Raw genomic sequence first — 27,977 nt, 5'->3', positions numbered from 1 at the left:
CAGGAATCTTCGTATAGGTAAAGGAAGGTCGGCGAGTAAGTCTGATAACCTCACCGCCATATGTGAGCCGATTGTCTAGAAAATGTTGGAGCCTCGACGTCTCACAAGCCTATGGGCCTCCACGGCCTGTTACAGGGCTAGCTTTACCTTTTTGCCTTTAACTGTTCCTGTACTCCCTTACTTCAGGCGCTGAGGAAATTCACGTAAAGTCTCAGTCGGGATGGTAAATGATGTGGCCGAGATACGAACCGGGTACCTACCCATGCAACGGTAGTACTCGGGTCCGACGCTGTGGTGCCGCTGCAGACCGCAGCCTGACATTGACCAGCTGTCCAGAGGGGGGACTGTTGAACCTTCATCTTTGCTTTCCCGGCTTCTTCTGTTCTGATGGGCCGGTTCCAATTCGCGATAGGTAACGAAGTTCTGTCTTCTGGCGACAGGAAGTCCCTGCAACACCGATCGGGCTGGCATAGCCCTCATAATTTATAGTCATGTTCTGTAAGTACACGGTTTGAATCTCCGCCGGGACGTCAGCTATCCTCTTTTGAGATTTTTCGTGATTTTCCTCACTTCCTCTTGGCAAACGCTGGAATATCGCGATCTGACCACACCGACTCCTTTCAAATCCTTTGCAGTTCATCAGTCAGCGACATGCAACAACAGACAGAAAGAAGCGGTGTGGAACTAACTGTAAGGCCTCTACCTACGTCAATGCCCATTTCCAGGCTTAAGCTAGTAAGAGCCTCGATAGCTCAGTAGTGAATAGGCTATGGTATGGGCGCTCGAGGAATCTCGGTTCAATTCCTGGAAGGAGAAATATATTTTTGACTTCCCTACAGCGTTCACGCCGTGGCTGAGCCCCCGCCCCCACAGCCCCCTATACAATGGCTGTCAGGAATCAGGGCGTGAAAGTGACCACTGTCGCGGTAGGTATGCGTGTAGCTACACCACCGCTCCCCGATACGCCCTCATGGCGTGGCAGTTAATTATTTAAGCACAGGAACAACTTTACATTATCCAGTTAACTACACTACCATTCGCTTTTCGTAGAGTATTGCTTCATGTTGAGCAGCACGGCGCGCATGAGCAGTGATAGAATCTGTTTGAACAATCAATAAGACTCATGTCATGAATTCGCCATCTTGTGCTTCACCTTTGAGCCCCATGTAAGTGGACATGCATGTAAATGGAAGGTCAGTCTCTTTGTGATATCTTAGAGTTTGCCAAAGGGTCCGGGAGGGCGGAGAGACAGAGAAAGGTTGTGTGCAGGCGGGTTGTCAGGCCGCCACTGCGCACAGGTCAGCTCGCCGTCTGTCCTCTATAAAGGCGCGTTGCCGCGGCGCGCGACCGTCAGTTGCTTCTGCGGGACCCAGCGCTCAGTAAGTAATCAGTGGCGTGCTGTACTTCAGCCATTGACAAGTCTGAACCAGTTTAGTCACAAAACTGTGTACCAGCAATTTCTTTTTGTAATTACAAATATGTTTTACTGTGTTATGTACGATAGTGCTCTTGAGTAGCAGCAGTGAACAGTTTGGTAGTGTCTGGTATGAAACGTGATCTGCGAATAGCAATAATAATAATAATAATAATAATAATAATAATAATATATAATAGTCATAGAAAAGTAAATGCTGGTACTGACATGGATGTGAGGTATTTGAGTCACTAGGATGTCAGTTGGATTGAACTGGCCTCCAGCCGTCTGCTCACTTAGTATGTTGGACCTTTGCATCATAATACCAGAGCGTAATATTTCACGGGCTGTCCGCATCTAAAATTGTGAGGTATCAAGTGAGAAGTGCGATTTCATAAGTAATGAATTGGAAAGGATGTGAAAGGAAGCGGTAGCCGCCCCATTTCACGCAGTATCGCGGCACTTATCTGGGGGACAGGAAAACCACGAAAAACCAGTCAGGATAGTCGGTGTAGTGGCCGAGATTTGAACCGGGCACTTCCCCGATACCAGTCTGGAGCCTTTATTTGGCTAATGGTGCTTAAGGCAGTTGTAATATTATTGTTATTATTATTATTATTATTTGCTTAGTTTGGTACTACTCATTGAAAACGTGTGAGAGAGTGCAGGCTTAACTCCACGCGTTCGAAACATAGAAACTAGATGGAGGTGAGTGGTCAGCTTCACTGCATGCTACACAGAAGAGAAAGATCTGTTGTACTGCTGGGAATCGAACCCCGATTCTTCTGTCCTCCAGCGCGTCTGAAATATTGCGGCTTCTAGTCTTATCATTATTCAGGACGACTGTGCGTGTATTCCGCTTCACGCCACGGCCGTTTTATCCCCAGGGAAACAGCCCGCGGTACCCTTTGTGAACGAGGCTGGGTGGACCCCAGGGCCATTCTGGACTCTGTGAAGAAGAGACAAATCTGTTGCCCCTGCCTGGAATCGAGCCTCAGTCCGTCACTATGTCGAATGAGCTCTCCCGGCTACTTAGTTTGCTTTCAGCGTTGGTAGCCCAGCTGGGAGAGTTAGGAGAAGAGAAAGTGTGGAACCATTTCCTTCAGTTATTTCTTACTTCAGATCAAAATAGCCCCAGGTACACTTTGTGTTGTGAACTGCATTTCGAAACCTACCGTAGCACAGCAGTTTACCTCTCCGGTTGGAGTTTCTGAGAATGCCGGTACAGTAAACGACTGTGTTATCATGTTTACAGGCAAGTTTGCCCCTTTACCGCACAGTGGTTACTATATGTACCACCTACTTAAAGAGACACGCGCTAGCGTAGTTAGTTGAGGCACTATGATATAAGCCGGAAGGTCGCGGGTTCAAGTCCCGCTGAGGTCGTTGGATTTTTTCAATTGACCTAATCCTTCCGGCCGCGCTGTACCCCTGGGGTCAACTCAGCCTCTAAAGGAAATGTGTACCAGGAATATTCATGGGGGTAAAGGGCGGCCGGCGCGTAGGGCTGACAACCTTGCCGCCAGCTGTGAACCGGTTATGTAGGAAATATGGGAGCCTCAACGTCTCACAACCCTATGGGCCTCCACGGCCTGTTACAGGGGTACCTTTACTTTTTTACTTTACCACCTACTTTTTAACAAACAAATAGAGCACTGTTGATTTTTATCACGCAGCATTATCTGTGTGTTCCGTACGGTTCTCACAGCAAAGAGTGACTGTTTCCCCAAACAGCAGTAACCGGTTGGGCTCTGTAGTGGTGACGTAGTGGAACTGGATTTTTGTCGTTTGGATGGATTTAATGCTTCTTTACAAGAAACTTCACTTCCTGATGCTTTACCTTGTTCACTTCCGAATGTTTTACCTTCTCTCCAACATACCCTTTCCAGGAGGAAACACAAATATTGCTTGGGAACTTTCAAATCCGGAAAATTGCCTGTCCTGTAGTGTCTTTCATCACTCCCCCCTCCCCCCATTCCACCTTCTCTTTTTTCGTGCTTCGGGGACCGTGAACAGAAATCAAGTTGCCTCTTCTGCGCATGTGTGACGGCAGTCTTAGGTCAATCGGCTGTTGACACTGTTCTGAACAGATGGACATTTTATTAAAGGGTTTCCACTCTAGGAACCAAGAGACGTTATATCTTGCGTAGGCAAAGTTACGGCGGGGGAGGGGGGGGGCTGAATTCCACGCCTGCTCATGGATGCAGATATATACGTGTATGTTTAAAATAGAATCTCATAACTTTGCAATAACAGCATGACTGTCTACGTCACGAAATGACAATGACGCTTCTTCGTCATTACTATGAATGGAGTACAGAACTGTGGCATGCAGACCCGTTGCTGGGCAACGACCGCGAGATAAGAAAATATACATCAGCCGTTACTTAGTAATGGCTTCGCAAACAAGCGTGTTTCCAAGGCAGTAATTGGATACAGTAACAGAAGAACGGGATTTTCTATGCGGTCCGTGCCGAAATGTTATGAGTAGGACAGTTAGTGAAGTGAAGCCAGTCAGTGAAGTTAGGGAAGAGAGCTGGGTGGTGAGTTAGAGGACTGCTGCGGTTCAGTCCTAGCGAGCCGTTGCTGTTACAAGCTGGTACCTGAGGCACGGGATAGTTCGGGAACCCAGAGGAAGGGGAACATCCGCCGTTGGAAGCCGCTACCAGGCAACGGCCAGTGAAGTCTGAGAAGACTTTATGTGTGCTCTAGTTACAGTGATCTTTGGAGTGTGTAACTCAGTGAGACTCTCGTAGTTATTCGCAGTTACGTTCTGTAAGTGTTCAGTAAATCCGATTACCAATCCAAACCCCGTCTATAGTTGCACGAAGACACGTTAAAATATGATTAAATAAGGAAGTTTGAGGTGGACATGGACATGTAGCATGCATTGGAAGGCAGATATTACTGCTAAACTCTGAAATATACGCCTGTATCCAGTTTGTGTACAGATGCTCTCAACACTGAAGAAGCAGACTTTGTTATGAGACGAAGGAGGCGTGAAATCGTTCGGAGTGGAGCTCGCCGGGCGGGATCTCGGCTGGCCGAGGCGCCTTGCCCCTTGCACGGCAGACCCGGGAACAGGCATACCGACCGCCTGTATAAATAGGCCCGCATTTGGCACATGGCGTTGCCAGGAAACGCGGACTTTACGCAACAAAAGCATTCCACTGTTTTGACAGCAAGTTCGCGGAAGAAGATTTCCGGTCTGTGTAAGAGGCTGGTGGTAGCCATGATGTAACCGCTCGCTGCCTCCGACACAGTAGAATGCAGTGAAACATCCGACCCAACGGCCCCGCCGACTCCAGTTTCAGGCCCCTTCTTGTGGGCTGTGGGCTGTTTAACTGCCTGCACTGCATACAGCAAACCATCGCTAATCCGGTTACAGCTAACCCGGTTCGAAATATGAAAAACGCTGTTCACAGGTGAGTACATGCTTGGCATTTGTGAAGGCAGATGAGTCGCTTGTCTGTTCAGACAAAACTTGACGGTTTCTGCAAATCTGCATCATTACGTTCAGAAACAAGTACAGCTTCTGGGTCTTCTACCGGTGAACAAATGCATTGTCGTTTTATGGTTTCTAAATAAAGGCTCTAGAGTGATATTTTGTTATTTATTTTCATCAGCACTGCTTATATCGCTACATTCTAAATTTATTTGCGTTCTGAGTTTTTTTACTTTTTGGGCTAACTTTTGCTTCACTAATCCGGATTACCTCTCCCACCCCATTACGCCGGATTATCGAGGGTTTACTGTAGCATCGACTGGTAGGATGACTGACGGACAGTCGATTGCAAAGGATTTGAAAGGAAACGGCCTTACCCTAATCGAGGTACTTTTCCGGAATTTGCCTGGAGGGCCTGAGGAAAAGTACACAATTCCTCGGTCAGTGTCTCCGGTGTCGCGGCCGACATTCGAACCTCTACGCTAACCTGCTCAGTAGACAGGCTGTGAAGCGCACCAGATCAGGGTTATATATTCTGAAGCGTGTGACGGCGAACTTGCCCTGTGCCCCTGCCGCTGGTGTTACTGCGAAGTAGTCACGGGTCGGCTGCCCCGCCACGCGTCTCAGCCTTATCGACCTCTGGAGGCGGATGCGATGATAATGCAGCTAAAGATAGCTCGCGAGTCGGCCATGTTGCATTGCAGAGTCCACTCCGACTGAACCTTCGGAACCCTGTTGGCGCGCCTGCTTCCTGTTCTTGAAACCAGAGACCGGCTGCCCTGCAATGTTCGTGATTCTCCTCAGTCGGTATAGGGTTACACGACTGCTTCCTTCCATATCCTTTCCAATTCATTATTCACTGATTTTCAGTTGACGCAGTATAAGTTGAGCCACTGGCGGTGTCGTTAAGTAGATACATTCAAGGTCCGGGCGAAATGCGGGACCGCTTCCTTTAAAATCTTTATCATAATCACCTTCCCGTATTATTCGGCACTATAAGCGGTATACCCTCTGGAACAGCGTCGTTAAACAAGCCAACAGCCAACTATAAATTGGGCTTTGAAGCTCTTGTAACGTTGTCTGTGAAGAGCGATGTGACGCCGTGTAATCTGGTAGATGCATACCGATGTTTCGGGGGAAATGCTGCCTCCATCTTCAGTTTCGGAGAGTTAGCCAGCAGGCATGCATGGAGGATATTTGCCGAGTTCCCGCTCTGTATCTCGCTTCTTGCAGTTTACTCCCAGTGTTTTCCGTGATTTTCTATGGAATTGTTGATATGTGTCCCGGGTGACGAAGTGCCGTACAGTTGGTACACTGACATCGGCCGGCCGGTGCGGCATGTCGCTCCCACGGTTCAAGGTTTCTCTCACCAGACGGCGTTATCTCGCCTCGTGGCACGCGCCGTTCATTTGTTTATTTATGACAGGCTGCACAGCGAGTGGAGAGCTCATGTTCTGATTAGCGGTATCTGCTTTCACATGTTCTGGATGGGTGTGGAACTTGGTCCCTCGCCTTAAAAGAGGGGAATGTTTGGACTTGTGACAGGGGGATATAATGAGGAGCTTCACAATTCGTTTCGATGCCAGATATTATTAGAATGGACGGGCGGGCATACAGGGTTCAGGCAGGAAAACCTGAAGGAAACAGACAACTAGGAAGACCTGGTCATAGATGTGAGGATAGTATGAAAAATAGATCTTAGAGAAATAGGATTGGGTGTGTGGATTGGATTTATCTGGCTCAGGATGGGGACCAATGGCGGGGCTCTTGTGAACGCGCTAATAAACTTTCAGGTTCTATAAAATGCTGGGAATTTCTTGAGAGGATGAACAACTGTCGGTTTCTCGAGGAGCACATTGGAGTGTTAATGCGATGTGATGATACCGGGGCTGTTGGGTGGGGGGGAGCACTGCAGGCGAAGAACGGCCTCGGAACTCAATAATCCGTTACAAAATGGCGTAGTGTGACGTCATCAGGAGCCGCGCCCCCGTGGCCTTGCGGGACTGTGACGCAAGGCTGCAGTTTTTGTAACAATGGAAATGTGGTTGCTAGGCGACGGGGATATGTGTTTGGAGGGAAAAGGGCGAAAACACAAAAATACCTAAACTAGGCAGTTTTCTTGGACAAACGCATGTCTGTCCAACTGTACGTTTCGTGTTGATGGATTGTGCCTAAATCCATGCTAGTATCATCCACTGCTCTAGACTATTCACACGGAGAGAATTGCGTCATGAGGAGATTAATAATTTGAACTCTTCACTCGGTCTGTATAGCGAGGGGCTATGGGCTGGACATCCAGGAAACGGGTCTCGAGGCAAGACATAGTTCCCTTCTCCACAGAGTGCATATCAAGTCTGGGGTCCACCCAGCCTCCTGTCGAATGGGCGCTATTGTCTCTTTTCCTTGGGGTGAAACGACCGGGGCGTGAATTTGACCACTCAACTCCATCTATTGCCGACGTTAAGAATGCATGGATCTGTACCTCCGTTCCTTCGTATGTCTTCGTGGCTTTGTGCTTAATTAAGGACAGGGATAACTTCACGTTTTACTACACATTGTTAGAATGATCAGCTCAAGGAACGTGAGCTAGGCTGGTCATGTAAGATGTGAGATAAGAAGTATGTACAAAGTTTTGTTCGGAAATCTTGAGAGGAGTTCGCTTCTGTGGCCTTGGCGTGGATTTGAAGATAACATTAAAATGGATCTTGATGAAAGAGGCTGGATGTGTGTAGACTGGATTCAACTGGCTCAGGATAGAGGCCAGTGATGGGTCATGGTGTCACAGTATGCGGGCGATTTCTTGACCAGTTGAGTGACTGTCAGCTGTTCCATGGACCTAGTTATGTGTTACGTGGAGGGGGGTCTTTTTGTACCGTCCCGAAAGGTGCGAGGTGGGAGCACAGCTAACTCACAATAGAATCACAATATCCAGCGTTGAAATTAATTCAAAATGAAGGTTTCAAGAAGCTTTTCTAAATAAGCACTTCTCATAAAAATGACGACAGAGAGACTGTTGTTGGCAGACCCACCTAGCGGCAGAATGAGTGCGCTGTTACGTCCTCGTTGCGTAGAGAGAGGAGACGCGATGCACAAAACGTTTCAGTATTCAGTGCAATTCATGTTTTAAGTCTCATTAGGTTTTGTGGTTATCATATTTACTGATGTTACTGTAGTTCGCTGTAGATGTGGATAAAGCTCTTGGGGTCTTTGCACTTTGGACATCTGCCCCCTCGCCCTTCCTCCATTGGTTTATTTGAGCAAAACATATATACACTACTGACTTCGACCTTGAATACGGAGGCAGCATGTGCCTCCGAAGCGACGGCAACATGAACACATCTCCGNGCTGACGTATCTTCATTGATCTGAATCGGGAGCCCAGACCGGCCTTCCCGCCCCGACAGTACGGAGGCTGCGTCTCGCAGCCGGCGCCGCTGCAGTCCTCCCATGCTCTTCACTTACTGATACTGGTGGGGCGTTCTTTATGCATAAAGTGAACACATGATGAGGAGGCCAATTGTTCTGTCCTCATGCTTCAGATTTCGACACTGCGTTTGCGCGATTTAACTTTTTCGCTTCATTGCATGGATAACTGTTCGATTCCCGGCACGGACGGCGGGTTCTGGGGCCCATCAAGTCTTCATGCCCAGTGGGTGTCCGGGGCGGGGAGCTTTTCCCCAAGGTGACCACTCACCTCCATCTAGTGCCGAGGTTAAGAATCCCTGTTCCTACACCTCCACTCCCTCATAGGTCTCTATGGAGTGGTGCTTAATTAATTACAGAGACAACTTTACCTTCAGTGCGATAATTATGTTCCCTCGGCCGTGTAATTTTGTGTTGTGTTGTCGTTCCTGCCGAAGCGGTTGTGTGCATCTGCAGCAGATGAACCGATGCAGAATGTGGACGTACCCCTGGAGTGGGTCTTCCTGCCGGGTTTCCCTCAGGCGTTGAATGGCAGGCGAAAAAAGTAAACAACGTTCGGCGCCGTTCTTGGACGGCAACTTCTCTGGCACCGGTGTGAGGAACATAGCCTGACATGCAGGCGATATCCGTTCTCCATCGCCCATAAATTTTCGCTGCCTGAGTTTTATAAAATAGCTGGATAGATTGTATAATAAATTGGAGAAATAAATAAAAAAAAAGTTTTATAAATTAACTTCGGCTTTCAGGAATGAGCCGCCGGATATTTTGAGGGGTTTCCTGACCATCTGCCCTCTAGAAACGTTATTTCATCACCACTTTTTCTCAACCACGTGGTCGCCCCCTGTTGTATATTGCACCGCAATCCGCAGTTTCACTCCATCACGGATCCATATCCCACTGCCACACGTGGGAAACCTTCCCACGCTTCTGAAACCTTCCCAAAGACTTTCGCCCTGAAGATGATAGCAATAAAAATTATTTCCGAAACGCTGGAAAACTTTCAACGTTCCCTGCAGCTTATTCTCGAAGCCGGGACTTATACTTTTTTTTTGTTCCTGTGATTTTTATGTTTTTTTAACGATGCTGTCAGTAACTGGACTAGCGTCGTCGTCGTCGTCGTCGTCGTCGTCAATGGCTCTACAGCCCTTTGTTGGGCCTGGTCTCTTCCTCAGTTCCGTAATCTTTTTTACAAAGACGGCAGGACTCTTTGGAGTAGTGATCAGCCGCTACCTAACACAAACACAGAATGAACACAGACCATGCCTTGAGTGGGATTCGAACCCACGATCCCAGTGTTCGAGCGAGCCACTGTGAGCGGCAGCTGGACTATACGGCGCCGAATTTTAAGGTGACTGATGAATGATTTTAAAAGATTTTGAAGGCGGTGGTCTCGGTCTGATTGAGGGGGTTTCCCGGCATTTGCCTGGAATGGCTGAGTAAAACCACGAAACACCCCAATCTGTATGGATAGTGTCCCGGCCGAGATTCGAAGGAAGGACCTCCCGAAGTTACGGTTACGCCACCCGCTGAGTGTTGTGAGTCGCAGAGACGACGCGGCGCAGTGCAGGTCTGACGTATGGAGGAGTGGTGAAATCCTGGCCCCAGAACTTGCACTTGGGGCCAGAAGTACGTGACGTAACCACACACGTACGAGTATTTATGGACACGGGTGGTTCTGTTTTGAATTATTTTCGTGTGAACATTTCACAATTTCGCCAGAGACGCGTCTGTGAAATGAAGCGACGTCCCGTGTGCCTGCCGTCTTGCTGCTTCCGTAGCGGAAACTCGCGGCACTGCGAATGTTACGTCCGTTCTATCTGTCCGGACGCTTGTAACAAGTCGCGGACCGCTTAACCAATTTTCGTGAAATTTGTAATTTATAAGGTTTGGTGAAATATGGCGACACATCCCATTTCTGTCAATCGGACAACAATACCAGACCCTTCTGCATGTATCTCGCCAAACATATATCTGAGAGAAAAATATCCGGAGCACAGGCTGTAGAAGAAAGCGAAACGCGCGCTTTTCCCGTGCTCCTTACAGGTTTAGAGTTAATTACACAGAAACGAGCGCACATTTCAGTCATCAGTGGCCATAAAGAGTGCCATTTCTGGGATGTGACTCCGTGTATTCTGGTAGAAGTTCACACACTATTCGGAGAAACCTACATCGTCCATCTTCAGGGTCGAAGGGTGAACCAGACATGAAAACAGAGGAAAGTAGACAGTAACCACCGCCTTGCTGCTTCCCATGAAGATGGGGACAGAAGTTTCTTCGAAACGTCACAACTACTTTTACCAGACAACACGGCCTCACATCCCGGAAGACAGTAGTGTTCTTTATTAGGTAACTTTTTTCGGTTATTAAATGTGAGTACCAAAATTTCAAGTTTCCCCGGGGATAAAGCGGCAGAAACGTGAAGCTAATTACTCACCCCAATCCAGTGCCGATGTTAAGAATAATGGAGCTATACCTCCACTTTCCCATGCGTTTTCATGGTGTGGTGCTTAATTAATTGCACCCAGATATAAGTTGGAAGGTCGCAGGTTCGATTCCCGTTGAAGTCATTGGAATTTATAATTCAGCTAAACCTTCCAGCCGCACTATGACCCTGGAGTTGACTCAGCCTTTAACAGAAGTGAGTACCAGGAATCTTTGTGGGGGGTAAAAAGTGGCCGACCGGTGTGTAAGGCTGGCAACCTCACGGCCATCTGTGAGCCGACTGTCTAGAAAATGTGGGAGCTTCTACGTCTCACATCCCCATGGGCCTCCACAGGTTGTCACAAGGATAGCTTTACCTTTTCTCTTACTGGAACTTGCATTGCTTCCACAAGAGCAGGAACAGTCGGAAGGTATATGAAAACTTTTGTGAAGCACCTGTGAGGGCAGATCATATCTTGAGCAGTGAGAAACGTGCTCTGCATGGAGCGAAATCTCTGATAACACGATTTTGGTTAGCATGATAAGTTTCAAACAGAATGTAGTAAGTTTCCTGTGTAGACATAATGATGTGTGTCACTGTCTGGCGATGACATACACAGAACAGTGGCTGTGCTGTTTGTGCAGGAGCATGGTCTGGCAGCAAAGTCCCCTGCCCCATCTGTCGAGTGGTTTGTGGAACAGCCCCGAGTCCTGGGTCGTGCTCAGTCTGAAGTGCACCTTCACTGAAGTCTTCAGAGAACTGCGCTGCTAGTGTGTTTGTCCATTGGGCACTGCCACTCACTTCAGCGGCTTCCCGCTCCATTCTGGTAAGCGTGTTTCCTATCATTTCACCCGGCCCCCTTTCTTCTAACATCCGCCTTCTTTTAGCCTCCCCTCTATGTCTAGATTTTCCTCGTGGTTCCCTCCCCTCCTGTCCTTCTACCAGATTTTTGTATGCCTTTCTCTTCTGTACCATGTGTGCTACCTATCCCACCCATCTCATCTGTCTGATTTCACCATTGTGATTAAACTTAGTGAAGAGCACAAGGTGTGAAGCTCCTCGTTGTGTAGTTTTCTCCAACCTCCTGTCACTTCCACCCTCTTAGATCCAAGTATTCTCCTCAGCACCCTGTTCTGAGACACCCTTACTGTGTGTTCTTCAGTCAATGTGAGAGACCTAGTTTCACACTCATACAGAACAACAGGCAGTATTACAGTTCTTTATATTTTAATGTTTATAACAAACAGGGAGACAGAACTGAACTGAATGATGGCTAGCATCCCCGAACTGAATCTGGTCTTGAAGCATCTGCATGACTCTCAGCAAGGTTGCGTCTGTGTTTAGGGACCTGGCCTCTGGCCTCCTCAGAAGAGGCATAGCTAGAAGTAGTAGTGCAGTGGTTGCAGCTGCACTGTGGGAGGGACCGGAGGGGATGATGGGTTGTGATGAAGGTTCTGCTACATCCCATACACACCCTGCAACCCACTGTGCAGTCACCAGACTTGACCAGTTCAGCTGTGCATTCTGTTGAGAACGACCAGGTCTGATAGCTCAGACAGTAGATGGTTACCACTGTTTCACAAGAAACTAGTGTGTTCATCTTCAAGGTGAAGGAAGCAGATTCCTGTAAAACATTAGCAATTTCCTATCAGAGTGCGCAGCTTTGTCATACTGGGGCTGTAGAAACAAGTCCTATGTATTGACACCCTCCACTTCCTCTGAGCATACTCACCCATATCGCCTTGCAGTAACCTTACTGTGCTCGTCACGTGAATGTTGGTACTGACAACCTTGTGATAATCTTTGTTAATGAGAAGCTGTTTGATCTGCTGTTTGACAGACCAGAAAGGTCCCTGGCCAGGAACGCCCCGGCCAGGAACTTTTCCATCAGGAGGCAGCCTGAAAATCTGTGTACCGAATTGTGTTTAAGCCCTTTAAGGATATTTCTACTGGTTGCTCCAAAGTTCTGGGTCCCTGTGCTGAAACATGAATTTAATTTTTGTATTTTTCACCCAATTTTCCTATTTTTTAAAATAAATCCTGGGGATGGGAGATGCCTGGGTCCCTTCCCCCCACAAGCACCCATGACCCTAGGGGAATACAACAGTAGGGAGGGAGGGAGGGAGGGAGGGAGAGGTCTCGAGGGCTGTTGTCCCCATGATCCATGAGCTCAGCACAGACAAGTGTGGGACAGATGTGTGAAGTGATTGCGAAGTTTGTGGGAATTGCTGGTGCAGAAGCAGTGGTCCTCATACCCATGTGGGTCCCCCCAGAAAGAAAAGCAATTGCATATGTGCCATATTGTTGCAGTTGCTGACGTCATCATGAAGCTGACTGATTCGGACACACCACTCGCAATCAAATTGCTCACAGCCGGCACTGCTGGATGCATTGCAGACTTTGCCTCCTTCCCACTCGACACTGCTAAAGTTCGTCTGCAAGTAAGTCCATGTCTCTCGATCCACAGTTGCATGTTCAGCTGTTCAATTTCATGACCAGCTGAATTTTGTAGTTAATTCGGTAATTATTTGCTGCAGTGTTTTTCAACCTGTGCCCTGCGACATGAGTTTCACCCTTTAAAGAAAAGTGGTTACTGTGTGTACCACCTGGTTTAACTTATGAAAAATCTGCGTTCTGCCCACAGTGTGTCTGTGTGTTTCATATGGTTCTCACAGTCAGTTGACTGTATTGTCTTCTTTCACAGTTGCCATTTCTAATTTTAGTATCTTATTTGTCAGTCACCATTTCCCAATTTTTACTTACACCCAAATGCTAGTCTGTTAAATTTTTCTATGAACTGTAAGGCACATTACAGGAAAATATATATGTTGTTATACAAGATGCTCTTCCCTTCGGTACCTAGGTCTTCTAAGTAGTGCTCTCCTTCAAGTTTTTTCTGGGGGTGGGGCCAGAACTTTGCATGCTTTTCTCTTCTCTGATATCATGCTACATGCCTGGCCAGTCTTACGCTCCTTGGTTTAATCGTCCTAACAATATTTAATGAATTTAATTAATTTTGAAGCTCCTCGTTAGCATTGTTCTTCATTCTCCTGTGACAGGTACTGCTTCAGCGTTCTGCAGAGAGCAGACGCATTGCCTAGATTTAATCTGCTATCGATATTGTTATGAATGCAATTTTGATGCTGAGCTAGACTAGTTTCATTACATTTTAGGTGTGTTTATTAGAAGAGAGTATAATTGGTTGCAGATACAGGGCGAGGGGCATATGCTGGTTGCTGTGAATCCTGGCAACGCCCTGCTGGTGCGAGGAACCACTCCATCTCAGTACAATGGTCTGATGGGCACCATCATTACCATAGCACGCCAAGAGGGTGTCAGGTATGTGTAAGATTATTATGTAAAGAATTGAAACTTCTGTGGTGAATAGATGTTCTGAAAATTTCTTGGGCAATTAGCGATACCATAGTTAAGCTGAAGACTGTCGTTTTAGTTTCCTGATATGTCCTCACCTCACCATCAGGGTTGGCGTGATGAGCAACTGTAACTCGCTGATATGCATATATCAGTTAGTGATGTATAGTAACTCTCCACATCAACACCGATAACAGATACAGAGAACATTCTGAAGCATAGTGTTTTGATGTGAGTTATTGTGTTGGGCTCCGTGAGATATGTCAGTTACGTGGGGACACTCTTTGTGACAGAGAAGGAGAGATGTTAAATCTGAAGCACTGGTGGTGTTATTCATTTTCAGAAGTAGCTTATCACATTGCAAAATGCTGTGCCACTTGTGATGACATAGCATTGATAAGTAAATAAATATAGAAATATAACACAAAGTAAAATCGGTTAATTTATTATCCGCCCTGATATGCAGCAAATATTTTCATGGTTAACAGCGCAGTACCAACAAGCACATAGGTGTCATGGTAAGAGTTTGAACCTGTGTTCAGAAAGAGCACAGTTTGAATTTTGGTGAGGATGCCGACTACTGTGATTGAGGTTTCTTATTTCCAGGCAAATACCTGGATAATATCTCAATTAGGCCATGCCCACTTCCTTCCAAATCACTTCAAATATATCAGTGATTCTGGCATTCATTGCAGTATACATATACTGTACGTACATATATAAGGGGTGGGCCTTAATATTGTCCTTTGCACCACGACGTTCAGTGATCTGTTGTGCATACTCATATGTTTTTAATCTTTCAACAATCCTACACTTTGAATGAAGTGCAGTCGTTCCATAAAAGATATCATGGCCTCACACCCACATAGGTTGTGTGTGGCTGATCTTCATTGTACCATAGTGTAAATAATGACAGTGTCATAAAATAAAACCAAAATGAAATGGTATACTACCACCAGTTCCACAGCCTCGTTCTCAGATTTGTAGTGTAAGTATTTCCCCTTCCTCAGTTCATACGGCTGGAAACTAGAGAAGTGGACACTTAACCTCTCTTCAGACACCCTCACTGCTGTGCTTTCTGTATCAGACAGTGATTCAGATGTCTGTGTGACTTGGCTTGCTTACAAGATGTCACATGTCCACATGTGAGATGTTGAGAAGTGCTGGCGTGTGTGGGGGGACTGTTCAGGGCTCAGTTTGTGTGCAGGTATTGGATGAGCTCTCATTGCAGGAGCCTGTACAGCGGGCTGTCGGCTGGACTACAACGCCAGATGTGCTTTGCCTCGGTCCGCCTGGGACTGTACGATTCTGTCAAGAGCCTGTACCAGCAACTGCTAGACGGTATGCTGCAGCTATGGCCGGTTACACTAAGCTGTGCTCTGCACATGATGCCACTGGTAGACACGCTTGTTGCTAGGCACTGCATACTGCGATAGTACTTCAAAACAAACCATAACTATCTCCTTCTAAATCCTTTTTAATTCGTTGGCCACAGCATTTGTGTCATTCAGTGCTATATAACATTTTCAGTAGGTATTTTTTTTCCCCTTGGCACTACAGTCCCAGTGGGTCTAGGCCTACCTCCATGAACTTCTCTATTCACTTCGGTTTTTCTAGATCTTACACTTTCGATAGGACTCCTTGGACTGGTGATCAGCTTGTCACAAGGCCTCTACCTGTACACAAACACAGAAAAACGCACACACACACACACACACACACACACAAACTAAACATCCATGCCTTGATTGGGATTCGAACCCACGATCCCGGTTTCCAAGCGAGCGAAGACAGTACATGCCTTAGACCCCTCGGCTACCGCGACCGGCATTTTCAGTAGGTGTAGCAACACTAAATACCAAAATGACAGTATACGAGTAGTTTAGGTTATCAGTGAAACTATATTTTAGCCTATTTGGGAACATCAGCACAGCAGTTTTTGTTTTGGTATACGTATGTTGATGTACACAAATAGGGTAAAATGTAAAGAATACCGATTTCAAGGTTGTGGTGCCGTGTAGAGCTTGGTTCACACAAGATTTACACAGCACCACACCCCAGAAATCGGCGTTCTTCATAGTCACCACTGTGAAAACCTCGAATCCTACACAGGGTAAATGTAGTTTACCTGATAACTTAATGTACATATAATGCAACAGAATGCAAAAGTTAAAGATAGTGGTTAGGCCTCATGCTTCTCTGGAATGTCCTGGACTTCACTCTTGACCCAGAAGTTGTTCTAACTGAGATTTTTCTTGGTTTCCCTCAGGTCCTCCAAGAAATTGCATAGACACACACGGAAATATACACAGCCACTTTCTTCCATGTGCCTCCCACTACCCAGTTCATACTGATCTTGCCTGTTGAAGGTATTTACATTCTGTACTCGACAGATACCCAAAACAGACTCACTGATATTTGAACATTAAGCAGGAGACCACCTGTATGTAGGCCTGGCAGGAGATGCACCTCAGAGCGGCTCCAGAGTGAATCATAACCACGGGATATTTTGCATGTCACTGTAACTTACAACAGGGCAGCATGCAGGGAAACAAAATAGCTGTTAAGTTGACATTATTAACACTATCTCACTACTCTAATGCAGTTCACACCACACCAACTAATGTAGACTCTAAGTTAGGGCTACTAACATGCAGTAGTTCGCTTTGAGCCGCTTTCAGGTAGACTGAATGTAGGTCTGATCAGTAGTGCCAGCCCGTGGCATCATATGCACTTACCTGGGTGACCCTGTTCAGAACTTTAGTAACATAAACAAATCAAATTGTAAAGATAGTTTCTTATTGAAATAACTGATGTTGGCAGGAGTAATTTGGCGTGACTTACAGGTAATCGCAGTGGGGGCCTGCACGTTGGGACCCGGATCTCCGCAGGCCTCACCACAGGAGCCCTAGCCGTTCTACTTGCCCAGCCCACAGATGTTGTGAAGGTGAGGTTCCAGGCACAGCAGCGAGCACTGGGAACAGAAACTGCACCTCGCTACAAGTCCACAGTGCAGGCATACAGGACAATTGCTAAACAGGAGGGTGCTCGTGGACTTTGGAAAGGTGAGCAGTGTCAAGCAGGCAAAGAAACCTGTTATGCAAATGCATTGCTAGGAGTTGTATTTGATATTCATTTCTTGAAGTAATCAGCGGTACTGACACTACACTGCGCAGAGCCGTAAGTTGCATTGCTGTTGCAGCTGGCCAACAATACAAAGTGAAACTGCAATAAGATTTCTTTGGGGAGCAATGGATTTGAGTATTAAAGTAAGGAAAATCTTAAGCTGAGGTAATCTAACACTGAAATTATTGAACTGGTATCATATGAACTGAATTTTAAATAAGGGAAAAACCTTAAATTGGGTTAAAGTAAATGGGGGTTCCACTCTATTTGCATTCTGGCACAAATTTTTTTGTTTATTTTAAGAAATGTATACCATCAAAATTCTTACCAGTACCAGATCTATCACAGATATTACAGAACAGAAACATTCCATTGCTTGAGAGGTCTCTGCAAAATTCTTTTTTCTCTCTGCTTGATACTTTAAGAACTTCTGGTCTCATCACGCCAGTGTGGTCTTTCAAATTTCTTCTGTGTTGTTCTACAAATTCTGTTATTTACATAATTTGTAGTTTTCTCATAATTTCTTGATCTCTCTCACATTCAGAAAGGCTGTATCCTGCAGTCATCTCCATGACAAACAGACTCCTGTCATCAGTTGCTGTTGTCCTCCATTCATTGCCATAAGACATAAGTCATTGTGTCTATACTGCTGTTCTCTGCCTCCACTTTAAAGCAAAAATGAGATTATTGCACTTTTCTGATCCTGTATATCTGTGTTGCACTCTCCCCACATGCTTCAATAGGTTTACCCTACTTGAATGTGTTTTGTGCTAAGTCATATTTAAACTGCAGTTAATTCCTTAACGTCAGACCAAGTTTGCTAAAAACTGAAGTTCATTGTACTCTCCAGTAGTCAGGTGGCAAAGTGTCTTGTGCAACAGTTTTATCTTTCCTCTGTCCTGTTGATGGAAGCTGATCAATTTTCCAAACTGTTCTGTTTGATGGAAACTTGAGATAATGGACATTGACCAATATAATAGTTATGTGTAAGTTACGAATGTTAGCAAAAGGCGAGATTCGCGGTGCTGGTGTGGTCCATCCAAAGAGAGTGGAAGGTGAGTGAGTAGTCCCATATTCCAGGTGGCCATTTTACTAGACAGCGAGAGATCTGTATGCCTAAGTTAATATTCATGTGACTGAATTATTAAAATATTAAGGTAGGTTTTCATGGTGTGAGTGTTTCGATAGTGATATTCTCTTTTGTGACACTGTTTAATATTGTAGGTTGGTGCCACTGTTTCGGAGGAACATGCTCTCTCCTTCTTCAGGGTTGAAGTGAATATAGTGAGGATGCATTCAGGTTGCACAGGCAGGTTTGCAAGGAACATGGTCACTCAGGGCCATGGGGGCAGAAAAGGAGATGGGAACTTGTCTCTGCAAATAGGAACAATGAAGACAAGCTGAAGAAACCAGTTCTTATTATTTGTAACCTGAAGTGCAGAGTTCTCACTTTCCTCCAGAATGGCCCTGAGAAATGCACTGAGCCATTCTGCTTTTGCACTCTAATGACATAACAACATAACTGTTCTGCTCTGTGACCTGTTCCCCATTGCTCTTGCTCCAGTCTAGGTTCTCTCTTGCCGTGAGTGAGCACCTTTTCATCTTGTCTATATAATCTGACTGCACCTTGCCACACTCTCTTCATTCTTGAAGATAGACGCAGTGTGACCCTGTGAAGAATTTGATGTTCACTTGCAATGCTAAACACGTGACAGACCAGTAGATTGCTTTGTTTGTACGTTCACAAATCAAATGTTCCATGACTTGAGGACTTCCTGTGTTAGTATTCCATGGGTTTTGGTAAATTGAGGATGGTCAGTCCACTTCAGCACTGTGAGTAAACCAGTCTGTATGCTCTCTCCTGCAGAAGACACCATGCTGTTGTGTATCCTGCACCATTAGTGGGCTCAGTGGCGCTGCTTCAGGTGAGCAGGGCTTTACTTTTAGACATGCATAAGTCTAAAAAATTTTAGACTGAATTGAGAAAAGAATAAGTCTCTCTTGATCCACACATTGATTTTTCAGCCTCACACTTTGAGAATTGTTGGATAATTGCTTTTGGTTTGTGCAGTAGCATGCAAACTACTTAAGCCATCCAAATCATGATGGTTAGTGCCAGTAGCGGAAATCTTAACATGATGTGTCTCTCCATCTGCCTGCCTCCCTGTCTGTATTATGAAAATTACGTGATCCTGGAATCAGTGTTTTTTTAAGTACAATATTTTCTGAAAAATTTCTCTCATACAAAGAGGAACAATCAGTACACTTTCTGCAGCCTGTGGAAAAGTGGCTGTTGTTGATTGTGATTACAATGAAAAATGTAGCTTACCAGAAGGAATTCTCGTCATCTTCTTGATGCTTGAAACTTTTCCAAATTCTTGTCTCAAACTAAAAAGTCTATTCTTGCACATGCCTCTGTTAATGATGTCATATTGTGTATTGTAACCAATAACAACAAATGTGTGATGTTTGTTTTCTGATGTAGGAACATTCCCCAATGTGAGTCGCAATGCAATTGTCAACGTTTCTGAGATCGTGTGCTATGACATCGTCAAGGACCTAATATTACAGCACAGTCTTATGCGGGATGCTGTGCCCTGCCACTTCACATCTGCTGTCATCTCAGGTAGAGCGGCAGGCCACTGCAGTAATTTGGGATGAAATCACACACTTCAATGATTCAATATTCTATGCATAGAACACTACTAGCTGAAGTACCTCTTCTTCAATTGCGATGTGGTTACTTTTCCAATCAATATCACAGTTTATCATAGCTGAAACTTTAAAGGAAGAATAACGCTTGATTTTAGAAATTGAAGTTTCCTAATGTAATTGTAAAAGATGGCTAATGAGGGTTTGCATTGCATTCAAGGAACTGTGCCACAATACTTGCACAATGCTTTAAGAGCCATGGCTACCATATACTTCATAAATCTTTGGAAAGATTTATCAAGTAAATTTCATAAAATCTTTGGCTGTTTCTGTGAGAAGAGTTACTTGTATATCAGATAGACTGTCAAATATTTAGAATACTACTGTTGCTGATATGGTAACAGTGTTGTGGTGTACAATGGGATAATACAGCGTGTTCAGCTGTAGTATAGACCACAAGTTAAAAATAAGATCAGTATTCATCAGGCTTCTCTGAGTGAAATATGAGATTTCCACATTGTGAAAAAATTGAGATGGTCATTTTTTTTAAGCCAGTTATTTAATGACTGTGAGTGAGCATGTGATCTTCTGTGTTATGATACTGTATAGTCATTCAGATTGGAACAGCTGTTTTGGAGGAGGAAACTGTTTTGACCTGAAGATGGAGGAATATATATTGAGGAGATAATGACTTTTTAATATAGAAATGTTGAAATTCTTGTATTGAGGAAGATTCACAATGTGGCCCTCAAGGTTACAACTTCGCTTAATCTAATAACAGCATAGCCTCCATCTGAAGATGGTAGCGGTGCATCGAGAACATTCATAACCACTAGACAATTGTAAGCCTTGAGATAGCTTGGAATAGATTTGGAGAGGGTGTCTTTTGGGCATCTTTCATGGCTTCATTTTAGTGAATGACATTTGGATGGATGCTTGTATGATGTGCCAGCATCAATCTGTGTAAAGTAATTAATGAAACAAAGTTCAATTTCAGTATGATATGGTTTCTGCCTTTCATGTTTCGAATATTGTCCGTACTACAGGGTTCTGTGCAACAGTGGCTGCATCTCCTGTTGATGTGGTGAAGACGCGCTACATGAATTCCACACGAGGGGAATACCGAAGTGCAGTAGACTGTGCACTGCGCATGCTGGCCCAAGAGGGGCCTGCTGCTTTTTACAAGGGGTAGGTATAAACGCTACTTTTTCCCCATATGACAAGAATTGTTGTTCCAAGGACTGCAAAATTCCATGTATGGCCACTGTCCAGGTGTTTCACTGCTTGACTGCCAAGAAGGTGACTTAACTACCTAATGATCTCACTGACTTGCTATGTGACTAACTACTTGTCTGGGCCTGAGCTGAAACAGTCAGTCAGCACTTCCCCATTGCAGAAGCCTGGGTTCATTCTTAGTGTAGTCCTAGTTGGATTGATGGTGGACAAAGTGGCACCAAGGCAGGTTTTCATTTGAGTGCTAGGTCTTGCCCTGTCAGTTGTCATTCCACAACACTGTACTGGTTGTTAGCAGCAGTTGGTGCAGTTGGTGCATTCGAGGCTGCAGTATGAAGGGACTCTGTCTCACACCCTCCTAAAATTTAAAAAAATAAAACAAATCAGTTGTTTGCTAACTAGCTAACTGAAAGAACCTGCTATCTCTACCTTCCAACTACCTAATCAAATAACTTTGTTTCATAATGAACCCAAATGTTCAACATGACTAACATCAAAGCTTGCCATTCGACATGTTCCTGAGCCAGTTTCATCCACCTCCCATCCTTGCAACTTATTTCTTCCAATTCCATCTTACTAATTAACCGACATTCTTAGAGCAGAATCCAAAGGTTCAACACTGCTAATATCAAAGCATGCCATTGGACGTGCTTATGAGCAGTTCCATCCACCTCCAATCTTTACAATTTCTCAAAGATCCATCTTACTCTTATCCTCACATTTCCTTGTTGGTCGTCTGATAGATCACTTTGCAGGAGATTGCTCTGTCAGAATGTCTGAGTACATGTGAAATGTTTCTTATCTGAACTAAATGTCCAGGCCATTTTACCATTCTTCGTTTCACTGACCTAAGACATTGGATTGTGAGAGTAAGTGTGTACAACTGTGTTACAGCTTCATTCCTTCGTTCTGTCGCCTGGTGTCATGGAACATTGTGATGTGGATAACATATGAACAGTTCAAGCTTGCAGTGATCAACATGCGCCAGGAGCTCAATTGAATGCACAAATTGTATTGTTACATTGTGTTAGCAACTAAAAGTTTGAACTCAAACCAAGAGGATAACTTCAGAAGTTCTTACCAGATGATGTTGGTAGCACGTGTAGATATCATGTGACTCTTGTGTTGGGGATCACAGACTAAATGGGGAATGTATGAGACTTGAGCTTCTCATAGAAGTGACTATTAAGACCACTCTCTTCTGGGATGTGATGTTTACTGATGTTTTGGAGGATCATGCTCCCTCAATATTCAGTGCCAAAGAGAGCCCTGAAGGCTCGTTACCTGGCCTATATTCATACCAATTTCCCACACTCAACTTACTCTGTTTGTTTTCTTGGTGTACTACTGGATGCTGAAGATGCAAAGTGAACGCTCCTCTAAAACGTTTGTAAACTTATACCAGATTAGATGGCTCACATGCAAGAAGATAGTACTCTTGCTGGAGGGGAAGTAACCGGATTCCATTAGAACTAAATATGTGATATTCATAGCAGTTGAGTTTCATGTTGCAGCAGAAGCAGTTCCATAACAACCTATTGTGATATTTCATACTGTAAATTTCAGAATTATTGTCTCGCCAAATGATGTGAGGAACACTAATTTCATTGAAATGATATCCATAGCATATGTTCTCAGTTGTGTGTCTTGTAGTTGGTAAGAGAAGCCTAAACCTTCAAATATGTTGACTGATAATATATTTTTTATTTTATTGTAGGAGTGAAATTATATTATAAAATAAATTTAATTACCAATAATGTCTCATTTTGTTGTCTTAAGGTTACCTACTCCCAATTTTCATCACCATGCATTACCATGATATTGTTCAGTCTTATCTTGAGGTCCTCATACAAGTTCAGAAGAGTATGTGTTGATTATAAGTTATTTGTAGTTATATTTATGGAAGCTATGGCACTGAATAAAAAATGGCAGGGAAGAATGCAGAATGAAGCAAGTCGAGACAGTATCTCAATATCTGCCCTTTTATATTTTCAGGTACCAATATTATCGACCATTTTGCATTAAATTTAATAAAAAAAAGATTTTATTGGAGACTTTACCATCTTCTTAGTTTTCAGTCCCTAACATATAAAATACTAATGTTGTAGTTGAGCAAACTTCTGAGGATGGATAAATATGAAAGAGGAAATAAAGCGTTCTTTACATTTGGGCAAGTGCTGTAGATTTTGGTTTCTAGAATGATTTATATAATATGGAAGAGAGTTCTAGCCAGAGATGTTGAAGTTTTTTTAAATTTGAGGCATGTTTGGAAAGTAACAACCCCATCCATTCCCCAGATTTCTGACGCATTTTTTCGTTGAGGTTATGAAGATGAAAATACATACATTTTATTTTAGAAATTTATTCTGACACTGCATGATGATGAGAAAGTTTAATTATTATATTTATATAGCTAGAAGGTTATATAAAATATGTACAAGTAGCCGGACAGATCAGTTAAGAAGCAACGTTCATGGGGGTTCAATTTCTTTGGCAATGGAATAACTTCATAATATACTGGTCCTTCGACATTAGCCAGAACCTGAGATGGCTGGTGACCCGTCATGATCATAATAACGAAACGACGTGTGCTGCACTCTTCTGGTATATGCTATCGACTATAGGACGGGAAATTTTGATTCACCGGTAGGGGAATGTGACGTTTTCCCGTTGTAATTGTGCACATGTAGCACTCGCACCGCTTCCTTCACTTGTGCCATTCTCGGTCATATCACGAACTATGAGCGATCATGAACACATCAGCAGCTGAACATGTCTGGCTGCTCTGACCGATCATGAGTAACACGTGGGAGAGTGGTGAGGTGGTTGTCGTTCGATTAACTTGTAAGTGAATGGTTGGGACGGTCATGTGAAGTATGGCCAATTCGCAGCGGAGTGTACCAAATATATTAGTAACAGGTGAGCGTTTTTATGTGCATTATCAAATAACATAAACGATACATTGCCTTAATTGGTTGAAGTGACGTTCAAGGTAACAGTAAATTATAACTTTATTTTCTGTAACTTTCTGAATTCCTTTATGGTTAGATTGCCTTTGCGTAGCAGAATCCCGTGTCTCTGTAATGCGGAACAGGACTGTTACACACTGTAGTGTGTGTTTTGGATCGGTTGTGTAAAGATTATTAGGAAAATGCTAGCATTGAATTTTGTTAGCTGGCTGTTAGATTTAAGTTGTATTTCCGGTATGCAGTGTGCCAATTTTACCGTAGGATTGGTCCCATACCAGTCTGCTCTCCTTTTTACATGCAGGAACCCCAGGTGTAGGCAAGTCAACGTTATGTGAACAGCTGGCAGAAAGGACAGGACTAGAGTGGCTTGAGGTGGGGCAGATTGCCAAGGACTGTGAGTGCTTTGAAGAGTTCGATGAAGTGTACCAGTGTCCGGTATTGGATGAAGACAAGGTTTGTAATGAAACATCACTTGGGTTACTGACTTAACTGCATGGTACATGGTATTTGTATCCGGGAATGTAGTCCTAAAAGTACGTGCTGGGGCTGGCGGTCATACATTTCCACATTGAAAGAAATGGGTATAAATCATGAGATGAAGCCATTCTCATTACCTAATAATAAATTTGCACTTTTAAATGCAGAAACGAAACTGCCTCTGAAGTTGGAAATGAAACAATAAGTAGAAACTGTATGTCTCACGTCAGTGTCAAGGTGCCACCATCTCGCTCAGAGCACCAGAGCCCTTTCTCATCTGTGTGTATAAGGTAGTTCAGAAATTCTCTGTTTTTAGCAGATGGAAATTATGACATGTGGTATTCTGGGACTACCCTGAAAGTGGAGGTGGCAGGCTACTCTAAATTGTCAGTACCTGTGTACCAAATTACGTGGTGTCCTATCTCAGTGGGCTGTGATCTTTATATTCTACTGATATACCATAAGTGTAATTTTCTCCATTCTCCCAGATATTCTCCACAGCATTGTTTGTCGATAGTTTGCGATGGATAGATCAGTCTGATTTCAAGGAATGCATTATGTTAGGTACTTTGAGCATATGACTGGGGACATGGAACGATGTTCCTTTCTTTCAGCTCATAGATGAGATGGAGGACAAAATGGGACAGGGAGGCAAGATAGTTGACTATCATGGCTGTGACTTCTTTCCTGAGAGATGGTTTGACATAGTGTTTGTTCTGCGGACCAATAATACTGTCTTGTATGACAGGCTGGGTCATCGGTAAGTAATGAACACACTTTGCCCTACTTCCACTAGTTCATAAGGAAAGACTGGCATATGCTATTGTGTCTGTGTTTCTCTCTCTCCCCATAAACTATTTAATGTTCTAGTGGTCAGAGTTCCTGGCTACAGATCCAGAGGTCTGGATTCGATTCCCGGTGCTATCAGATTTTCTGAGAAGTAGTGGGTCTGGAAGGGGGTACACTCAGCCTTGTGAGCATAATTTTTTGAGCTACTTGAATGGAAAAATAGCGGCTCTGGTCTAGAAAACCGAAATTAACAGCTGTGGGGATCCGTTGCGCTGACCACGCAACACCCTGTATCCACTAAAGTTGGCACTAACTTTGCTGACAAATGCCAGTCGCTTGGTTGGTATAGTTCTCTTGCAGACTAAACCACAGAGTTAGTTTTTTCAGAATGACCATCCTGTGAAGAGAGGAGGCATCTAATTAAATTTTACCCTTTCATGTACAGTAAACCTTCACTAATCCAGAGTAATGGGGAGAGGTCATCCAGATTAAGTTAAGAGATAATCTGGATTAGTGAAGCAAAAGGTGGCAAAAAGACTTAGAACACAAATAAATTGAGAATGTAGTGATAATAGTTGTGCTGTTGATAATAAAAAAAATATCGCCATAGAGCCTTTACCTAAAAACTACAGAAAGACAATACATTTATTCATCGCTCGGAGACCCAGAAGTTGTACTTGTTTTTGAATGTAATAATGCGGGTTTGAAGAAACTAAAGTTTTGTCTGAACAGGCAAGTAACTTGCCCACCTTCCTAAATGGTATGTGTGTTTTGAATAACTCTGAACAACATTTTTAATTTTTCATATTTTGATCCGGATTAACTGCAACCAATTTATCGGGGGTTTACCTGTATGTAATATATATGAAAAAATACTGTGATTATGAGTGAGAATATCTCAATATTTTGATGGATTTACACATTCTTAGGCCCCCTGATTGTGAAAAAATGGTGTGTGGAATGATGTCTGCATGTATGGATGTGCACCCTGCTAGTGCTCAAGTGACTGGAAGACTTTTATTCACATTTGGTTGGCAACCATTGAATGTGAACATTCCAGCTCCAAAAATAGGGGCCTTTCAAATAGGCCCCGAAACACAGAATTATATAATATATATATTTTTTTCTCTCAAAAATGGCTCAAAAAATTTTGATGAATTTTGATAGTATGGATTTATAGCCATAAATATAACGACATGAAAGATATCCTCAGAAAAAGGACAATATGCACATCAGGACCCAAACACAAAATGTCAGTTTTCCCAGAACTGGCTTAACTGGTCAGACAGATTTCATTATTGTAGTTTTCAGTGACTGTCATTGGTCTATCAAGCAATGATCAGTTATGTTTCTAAGGTAATGCAGTAAAGGTTAGTTAGTTGTATATCAGGAAAAGGTGGGCAATGTCTGTGCCCTGATTTGTAACTTTGGAAACTGGGCTGTGGGATGGATAACCAAAAAACAGATTTGGATTCCAGCAGAGGCAAAGATTCTCCTCTCCACAGCTTCCACACTGGCCCTGGGGCCCACCCAGTGGCCTATGCAGCAGTGGGTAGAGCAGCTGCAGCGTGAAGCTCACCACTCAGCTCCAAGTACCAAGGTTAAGAATGACTGGAGCTGTAGCTCTACTCCCACATACTTCTTCATAGCAAGGGACAACTTTACCACTGATAATCCAACATGGCGATCTTGCAAGCTTCTGAGTTGGGGGAACTTTGCTAGGATCATGTAAAGAATTTTATGTTGTAATAGATCACTGTAAAATCTTATTTTATTCCTGGTCGTCCTCCTCCATTGTGCCCTCTTTATATGGGCTGGTGGATGACTTCCCAGTCTTTCTGTTGAGAATGGTCATGTCAGAAATACAGTTTGTGTAGTAACTGTTTTGTGAAATGTCTTGCTGGTGGCACTACCGAATTGTCATCTTGTTATAGTGGCTACACTGGGAAGAAGCTGGAAGACAACGTGCAGTGTGAGATATTTCAGACAATATTGGAGGAAGCGCAGGAAGCCTACAAGATGGACATTGTACATGAACTGCCAAGCAACACACCCGATGACATGGAGGAAAACGTGGACAAGATTACAGCATGGGTTGAGGAGTGGAAGCTCAGGGCACTCAGCTAGCATGCGACTTTCACCCATCTAGATGCTTCGTACCATTTGCATTTAGCATAAACTGTATGTTAGTAAATTAATGCAGCAGTTCATGTAACACTTCATCTTACAGGCAACAGAATTTGTCACTCTTATTTTAAGGTTAGGTTGGGCACCTGTTCTGACCTCATAACTGCTTGCTCTTATCTTCCTTTGCTGTGCAGTCTTCATATCTACACAAGTAAAGCTATCCCTATAACAGGCCATGGAGGCCCATAGGGTTGTGAGACATCAAGGCTCCCACATTTTCTAGACAGTCGGCTTATAGATGGCGGTAAGGTTGTCAGCCCAATGCACCAGCTGCCCTTTATCCCCAAGAATATTCTTGGTACTCATTTCTGTTAGAGGCTGAGTCGACCCTAGGGTTATAGTGCGGCTGGTAAATTGAAAAAAATCCAATGAGCTCATCGGGATTCAACCCCACAACCTTCTGGCTTGTAGCATAGTATCTCAACCAATTATGCTACTGTGTGCCCCATGTACACAGTTCAGTATTTC

The 27,977-nt window shown here is 44.1% G+C and overlaps 2 protein-coding genes across 3 annotated transcripts; both read left to right on the top strand.

Moving 5' to 3' along the window:
- Nucleotides 1–1,275: 1,275 nt before the first annotated feature.
- Nucleotides 1,276–22,121, top strand: LOC111863565 (mitochondrial uncoupling protein 2). 2 transcript variants are annotated; one of them, XM_023849992.2, is made up of 9 exons: nucleotides 1,276–1,379; nucleotides 11,349–11,530; nucleotides 13,015–13,145; nucleotides 13,913–14,043; nucleotides 15,308–15,417; nucleotides 16,923–17,141; nucleotides 19,688–19,828; nucleotides 20,901–21,042; nucleotides 21,982–22,121. In XM_023849992.2, exons 3-9 carry the CDS (start codon nucleotides 13,029–13,031, stop codon nucleotides 22,085–22,087), a joined length of 966 nt encoding a protein of 321 aa, XP_023705760.1. In that variant the 5' UTR covers nucleotides 1,276–1,379; nucleotides 11,349–11,530; nucleotides 13,015–13,028; the 3' UTR covers nucleotides 22,088–22,121. The 2 variants fall into 2 exon arrangements, with proteins under 2 accessions (XP_023705760.1, XP_023705761.1); XM_023849993.2 differs by lacking the exon at nucleotides 1,276–1,379 and adding an exon at nucleotides 4,669–4,839.
- Nucleotides 22,122–23,796: 1,675 nt separating this feature from the next.
- On the top strand, nucleotides 23,797–27,734 carry LOC111863562 (adenylate kinase isoenzyme 6). The gene is made up of 4 exons (XM_023849989.2): nucleotides 23,797–24,006; nucleotides 24,358–24,509; nucleotides 25,148–25,293; nucleotides 27,257–27,734. The coding sequence occupies exons 1-4, from the start codon at nucleotides 23,964–23,966 to the stop codon at nucleotides 27,447–27,449; spliced, it is 534 nt and encodes a 177-aa protein (XP_023705757.1). The 5' UTR covers nucleotides 23,797–23,963; the 3' UTR covers nucleotides 27,450–27,734.
- The last annotated feature ends 243 nt before the right edge of the window (nucleotides 27,735–27,977 follow it).

The sequence above is a fragment of the Cryptotermes secundus genome, unplaced genomic scaffold (assembly GCF_002891405.2).
Source record: "Cryptotermes secundus unplaced genomic scaffold, Csec_1.0 scaffold184, whole genome shotgun sequence".
Lineage (NCBI taxonomy): Eukaryota > Metazoa > Arthropoda > Insecta > Blattodea > Kalotermitidae > Cryptotermes > Cryptotermes secundus.
Note: the sequence above shows the minus strand (reverse complement) of the source record. Positions and strands in the feature narration are given on the sequence as shown.